The sequence below is a fragment of the Erythrolamprus reginae genome, chromosome 1 (genome assembly GCF_031021105.1).
Source record: "Erythrolamprus reginae isolate rEryReg1 chromosome 1, rEryReg1.hap1, whole genome shotgun sequence".
NCBI lineage: Eukaryota > Metazoa > Chordata > Lepidosauria > Squamata > Dipsadidae > Erythrolamprus > Erythrolamprus reginae.
Window position 1 is genome coordinate 144,247,387 of NC_091950.1, and position 7,706 is coordinate 144,255,092.

The 7,706-nt window shown below is 40.4% G+C and overlaps 1 protein-coding gene across 1 annotated transcript; it reads left to right on the plus strand.

Annotated features, from left to right (window-relative positions):
- Positions 1–5,553: 5,553 nt before the first annotated feature.
- On the plus strand, positions 5,554–6,513 carry LOC139166960 (olfactory receptor 5AR1-like). The gene has a single exon (XM_070751310.1). It carries the CDS (start codon positions 5,554–5,556, stop codon positions 6,511–6,513), a length of 960 nt encoding a protein of 319 aa, XP_070607411.1.
- Positions 6,514–7,706: the final 1,193 nt, after the last annotated feature.

Consider the following 7,706-nt stretch of genomic DNA (forward strand, 5'->3'; position numbering starts at 1 on the left):
GACCATAATACATTTTTTTTTCTTATGCTAATGAGCTCATGGTTTTGTTCCCACAATGGCCGACTACTATCTTTAGTTATAGGTGGCTATCTTCATCATCATCATTGTATTTCTATAACTTAATTTGATGTGATGTGGTCAATAAAACTATTAAAAACACAGTATATTAATATTTGTAAGTGGCCTCTTCCTTTAGGATGCAATCTGCCTGTTCCATTGGTCTTATGCCGAGGGACAAGATAAATCCATTTACTTCTGTGCTGTCTAATTGGACACAGGATGCTTCTCCACCCTCCACCCCCCCTTAAAATTTTACAGGAAAACTTTCCTAATCATCTTTGGAGATACAAAAGGCGAGATATGATATTCTGGGTAAAGGTAAACTGTATTACTTCCTAACTAATAAAACTGTATATTTTCTGAACCAATGCCTTGTATTTTTATAAACAGATTCCAATCTCTTTACATGGAAAACTTTGTTCAGGAGTTTTTTATACCTAGGCTCTATCACACCAGGGCTGAATGCACATCCCGCTGATCTAATGGTGACATGAGAGGGAGGGGGAAATCTTATAAATTAATTAAAAAACACTAGAGCTCAGCAGATCCCCACTGGAGGGAACTCTTGTATCCCCCAATTTCAGTTGATCTAAACTCATAAAAGGCATATGCTGCCTTCATAGCATTTATCCGTCAACAGGTCACACAAAGCTAGGAATAACTTGCACCATCTTCCACTTCTTGAGATAGACCTGGGTAACTCTTTGAAAAATGGTTCTAGGGATACCCTCAAGCTGTTGTGGTTGGCTCTGGCCCAGCTCCTGCCCCAGAGAATGGGGAGGTGGATGCAGGGGAAACTTCAACATGTCACAGGCCTGTGCTATTGCCGACAGAATCAATTCAGAGTTTAGTTTCCTCGGACAAAGAAGAAGGTGGGAGTGACTCGGCAGAGGAGGGCTTGGCACACAGCCAAGGCAGTCAATCTTCCTTATCTTCTATTGCTTCAGATGATGATATTTTGGACCCACGCAAGCGCAGAATGATGCGTAGAAGAGACCAAGTAAGAACATATTACAGGAAATAAGGGAGGCCACCTGTGTTTGGGTGGGGCTCCAGTAATTAGGGCTGCTGCTATAAATAGCAGCATGTGGGTTTGGCCATTGGGGAGGATATCGCAGTTCGTCAGGAATCTTGTGTGCTGGACTTTGTTGCTTTTTCACGCCTTTGAAACCAAACCAGAGCAACATGTATGTGTGTCTCACTTCATTGGAAGAAGAAGGGGTGTGAAGTTTCTCCACAGCTGCAGGCTAAGTACTTAATGACTGCTTAAGGGAAATTGTACAGACTACCCCGTTGTTTTGGGGAAAGTGCTCTTTGCAATACAAAAAGAGTGTTTAGTTTATTTTGACTTTTGTGATAAAGAACATTGTTTTGAATTTTCAAACGTGTGTATGTCTGAAATTTGTACCCTTGAATTTTTGGGAGGCTCCTACCAGAGAGCCCGGCAGAACACAAGCTATGTCAGACACTGAGAATCCAGTTAATTTTCTTTACAGCAATGGCTTATGTAGGAATCTATTAAAGAACTTGTGGAAAAAAACCTAAACTATGCCTTTCCCCATCATTAGGAAGAGCATTAGATTTTTGAGAAACAGCATTGACTAGATACTATTATTCACAATGCCAAAAAAGGTCCATGAAATAATGAAAATACTTTTTATGAATTTGCTATAAATTTCTACAATTAGCAGAAACTAATAAGGCTAATTCTTGCATTTTACTCATTGCATCCAAACGGTGGGTTCTAACGTATCTTGCTGCTGGTTTGCTTCTCCCTGCGCCACATGGCCGTGCCATGTGAGCACACTCATGCTTCACACGCATGCATGCCCAGTGCCAAAAATTCAGAAAAAAAATAAATTAAAAACAAAAGGGCCCAAACAAGATGGCGACCACATGCACAACTCAATTTCTGCACATGCTCAGAAGAAAAATAAATAAATAAATAAAATTCTAAATTCAAAACATTGTTTACAATTTTTTTAAAGAACATGCTCAGAAGAAAAATAAATAAATAAAAAAATTTAAAAATTCAAAACATTTTTTACAATATTTTTTTTTACAGACCAGCACCAACCAAACCAGTTCCATGACATCATCATGACATCACTACTGGTTCAGGCAAACTGTTTGAGTTGTAGGTTGGGGTATTATATCTATAAAGGGGGATGTAGTGTAATGGACCACAAGAAAGCCACAGTTTCTTAAAAACACATGGGGGGAATGAGACAAGAGTCAACATAGTCTAAAGCTAGATCAGAGAATGAGAAAAAAAATTAGGATAGTCATTCCATAGAATTTCCCAAAGTAATTAGAAAAGGAAAATATGCCAAGGTATATTGGTTAAAGAAATTCCCAGGGATTGTCGGTTAGAGTTAGAGTGGGATAGGGTTACACTCTCAAGATTCTGTCTATGTCAGGGGTGGGTTCTAGATCCTTCTGCTGCTGGTTTGCTCAGTCGCATCATGCACACAGCAATCAAAAATGAGCTTCTGCGCATACACTGAAGGAAAATCCAAGATGGTGCCCCCCCCCCCCCGAAGACACCAACAGAACTAGCTCCATGACATCATCACTGAGATACTAATGGTTCTAAAGAGCCAGTTAGAGCCAATAGGAATCCACCTCTGGTCTACATGGTTTCAGCAAATAAAGAACTGAACTTTGTCTGGATTGTTCAATGTTGCCATTGGGCTGAGTCTGAAAATTGTTGAGTTGTAGCTTGGGACTCAAGATGTTAATTAGGTAACAAGAGTGCCCAATTAAAACTATCCCAACAAAGAATGAAAACGCAATCACTTATCTCCAGGATGTGGGTTATTGCCTAAGGGAGAGTACCCCAAGTGATATGAAAAGAGATTTAAGATCTCTGCCCCTATTTACAGCTTTGCAAAAGCAAAGAAGCCACTGATTCAAGTCCAGGTATGTTCGCTAATTCCCAATAAGATTTATACAAATGTTGAGATGATATTATTAACAATCCATATAGGAAATATTAATGAAAGGTTTGTAAACTGTACTAAAGTCAGAGACAAACCAAATGTTAGTTTCAATGGCTTCAGAAGGATTTGTACTTTTTCAGATGTTAAATCCTTCTTAAGACTTTAGCACAGATGGATCATTTTGCTGTAACAAGAGAGAAAATGCAACCATTGCCAGGATCCCTTCAATAGATTCTCTTATGTAAAGAAAGCTGGAAAAAAATAGATTGCAGATCAAATGACTAGTATCAGAAAGATTCTTCTAACAGGACTGACTCATCTTCATCTTAAGAAATTCTTTCTTTTTGAACATCTGATCAAAGCTTTACTAAGTTTAATGTGATCTAATTAAATTAGATATTTCTAATTTAAGATGCATGTAAATAAGAATAAGACATCAATTAAAAGTAAAATCAGGAAAATATATCAAAGAATGGGAGGAAATTGCTTGGACCATTGTCATGAAAAATGGAAGAAATATGCTTCCTGCCTTGTTGTCTATGGAGTAAATTAGGAGCTCTATAGGATTTATTTATTTGTTTGTTTGTTTGTTTGTTTGTTTGTTTATTTATTTATTTATTAGATTTGTATGCCGCCCCTCTCTGTAGACTCGGGGCGGCTCACAGCAACAATAAAACAATGTACAACAAATCTAATAATTAAAAAAAACCCCATTATTAAAAGCAAACATACACACAACCATACCATGCATAAACTGTATAGGCCCGGGGGAAGATGTCTTAATTCCCCCATGCCTGACGGCAGAGGTGGGTCTTAAGAAGTTTACGAAAGGCAAGGAGGGTGGGGGCAGTTCTAATCTCTGGGGGGAGCTGGTTCCAGAGGGTCGGGGCCAAATGACATTGTTTAGTCGACGGGAGCCGGAGAAGGCCAACTCTGTGGGACTTAACCGGTCGCTGGGATTCATGTGACAGAAGGTGGTCCCGGAGATATTCTGGTCCAATGCCATGAAGGGATTTATAGGTCATAACCAACACTTTGAATTGTGACCGGAAACTGATCAGCAACCAATGCAGACTGCGGAGTGTTGGTGTAACATGGGCATACCTGGGGAAGCCCATGACTGCTCTCGCAGCTGCATTCTGCACGATCTGAAGTTTCCGAACACTTTTCAAAGGTAGCCCCATGTAGAGAGCATTACAGTAGTTGAACCTCGAGGTGATGAGGGCATGAGTGACTGTGAGCAGTGAGTCCCAGTCCAGATAGGGCCGCAACTGGTGCACCAGGTAAACCTGGGCAAACATCCCCCTCGCCACAGCTGAATGTGAACTGTGGATCGAGGAGGACGCCCAAGTTGCGGACCCTCTCTGAGGGGGTCAATAATTCCCCCCCAGGGTTATGGACGGACAGATGGGATTGTCCCTGGGAGACAAATCCCACAGCCACTCCGTCTTATCCGAGTTGAGTTTGAGTCTGTTGACATCCATCCAGACCCCAACAGCCTCCAGGCACCGGCACATCACTTCCACTGCTTTGTTGACTGGACATGGGGTGGAGTTGTACAGCTGGGTATCATCAGCATACTGATGATACCTCACCCCATGCCCTTGGATGATCTCACCCAGCAGTTTCATGTTGATATTGAATAGCAGGGGGGAGCGGACCGACCCCTGAGGCACCCCAGTTGAATTTTCCCAGTTGAACATCAGCCTCCAGGGCTTCAGTCCATCCAGATATCATCTAAACTCTATCTTGAGAACTTTGGAGATCCTTTGTGGAGAAGAAAGCTCATATCTATGGCAGACGTGATCTCTTTGGAGGGAGAACATTATGCCCAGGACATCCATTTTGCTATCTGTTTCGGTAAATGTGATTTTATCTTCCTCCACCTTAGTTTATAAGAATGTCTAAGGGCTTCTCCTTGACAACAATCAATCAGACCACCAATACCTTTTTTTCACCTAGCCTCTTTAGAGGAACCATTGCGAGGGTCTTCATTAAGAATAATCTCAGCCAAAGTACTTGATATTGAAACTGATAGTGGGGATTTTATTGCTCCTACAGCTTCAAAGCTTCATAAATAAAAACAATTACCGGTACTATATTTTTGGAGTATAAGACACACCTTTTTCTTCCCTAAAACAGGGTGGATATGTTGGTGCATCTTATACACTGAATGCAGCCATTTTTGGCCTCCTGAAGCACCAACGGGGCTTTTTTTGCTTTCCTCCATCCCCCAGAAGAACTCTGCAGGCCTCCAAAACTGTCTGCACACCTCATTTTTGCAAAAATGGAAATGAAAGCAGATATATTTTATATATATTCAAGGACTACATTTTTGCAAAGTAAATAGATTAAATAAACAGATAGATAGATTGACTTAAGTAAGTAATGTGGTCCAAATCCTCTTGAAAAAAATCCAGATTCTTTTTGCATGAAGATAGGAACATGGATGAAGCTCTGAGTAATATAATTTTCTTTTTCCTAACAAGGAATCAGAAAGACATTTTGGGATCATCAAATCACCTGAACCAATCCATCTACTCAGGAAATCATGGATCAAGGAAATGATTCTGCCTTTTCTGAATTTATACTTCAGGGTTTCACAGACAATCCCAAAATGCAACTTGTTCTTTTTACTGTGTTCTTCTTGGTTTATGTCATCACTGTCTTAGGGAATCTGGGGATGATTCTGTTGATTTCCACTAAACCCCAACTACACAAACCCATGTATTACTTCCTGTGCAACCTCTCCTTTGTTGATCTCTGCTGTGCCTCAACCATTGCTCCTAAAATACTTATTGACTTATTAAGTGAAAGTAAAAGGATTTCTTACATTGGCTGTGTTACGCAGCTCTTTGTATTTGATATCCTTGCAGATGCAGAATGCCTTTTGTTGGCTGTGATGGCCTATGATAGATATGTGGCCATCTGCAATCCACTCCTCTACCCAACTGTAATGTCCAAAAAAACCTGCCAGCAAATGATCACTATTGCGTACTTTACAGGCCTGCTAGATTCAATGATACAAACTTCCTGTACATTCCGGCTATCTTTCTGTAGCTCCAATGTTATCAATCATTTCTTCTGTGATGAGCCTCCACTTCTAATGCTCTCCTGTTCCGATACATATATTAGTGAGATTGTGTTATTTACCTTTGTTGGCTTTGTTGAAGCAAGCAGCATTGGGATGATTCTTGTATCCTATGTTTACATTTTGGCTACAATCTTGAGAATGCGCTCCGCTGAGGGCAGGCACAAAGCATTTTCCACCTGTGCTTCTCACCTGACAGCTGTTGGGATATACCATGGGACAATACTCTTCATGTACTTTCGGCCCAGCTCCAGTTACTCCATGGACCAAGACAAATGGGCCTCTATGTTCTACACGGTCGTGATCCCCATGCTCAACCCTTTGATCTACAGCATGAGGAACAAGGAGGTGAAAGATGCTATGTCAAAATCTCTTGGCCATATATGGGTTTGGAAAAGGAGAATCCTTATTTTTCAATGATTTGAAAGAGTGGCCATTTGGGGGGGGGTGTACATACAGGAGATCTATCTCGAAGGCATGGTAAAACCAGATTGGGTATATGTGAATTTTTAAAAGATGTGGCCCTAGAAAATTTAATAGACAACTTAATAATAATCTCTAGTACTTAAAAAAAAAAAGAGGGAATTCAGTGAAAATAATAACTCAGGTATAATGTGTCTTAGCCAAATATGAAAGTGACAACTTGTCATCTAGTTTATGTTAAAAACATTTGTGGCCACCCTAGGGCAGTGTTTCTCAAATAGTGGGGCAGGCTCCCCTGAGGGAAGGGACGTTGAACGATGCCAGGGAAGGTTCATGACTCCAGGGAATGTGCTTTTTTTGCCGCAGGGAGTAGGGGTTTTTTTTGTACAGCACAGAGTAGGAAATATGAAGTGCATATAACAAACCCCTAAGAGACACCATGGAAAAATATTTAACAGGGATGAAAAGAAAGGAGGAGAGAGACGGAGATAATGAGACGAATGTAAGTCTCCCAAAAGCTAAGATGAGGAAATATGATGAAGCGTATGTAGAGCTTGGCTTCACTGTGACTACGGTGGGAGATGAGGAAAGAGTGGTATGTTTACTGTATCTAAAAATGTTGGCAGCAGACAGCATGAAGCCAAATAAATTAAGGTGTCACTTAAACACATTACAGCCCAATCACGCTGATAAGCAGCTTGCGTTTTTTCAGTTAAAACGTGCTGAATATCGCAAACAATTGTCGCAGCAGAGAGCTGAGGGGCTAAAATGTTTACTTCTTCCTGGGGGGGGGGGCATAACAAAAAATAATTGAGAAACACTGTCCTAGAGAATGTTTGTGGTTGACCCCTCTAGCTCTTGCAGATAAGGTGATAAAGAAATTCTAGAAAGCAAAAGCCCAAATAAGCTAATACCTCTGTCTAAAGTTAATTCATAGCAAAAAAAAAAATCCTCTAAGTACTTATTAATAAACTATTAAGCCACCAGGCCGCCGAGGTGGAGCGATAAGAACCAAGCATTTACATTCATTCTCCAGTGGCTCAAAAATTATATACTGTATTTTTCAGAGTGTAAGATGCACTAGATAAAACACACCTTAGTTTTGTGGGAGGAAAATGAGGATGGAATCTGCCTACCAGGTATTCATCTAGCTAGCATCCTTAGTCTTATCAGCTTTAACACATTATTTT

Bases quoted from the DNA above. Each gene is read 5' to 3' on its own strand.
- LOC139166960 (XM_070751310.1), top strand. From the start codon at position 5,554: ATGGATCAAGGAAATGATTCTGCCTTTTCTGAATTTATACTTCAGGGT.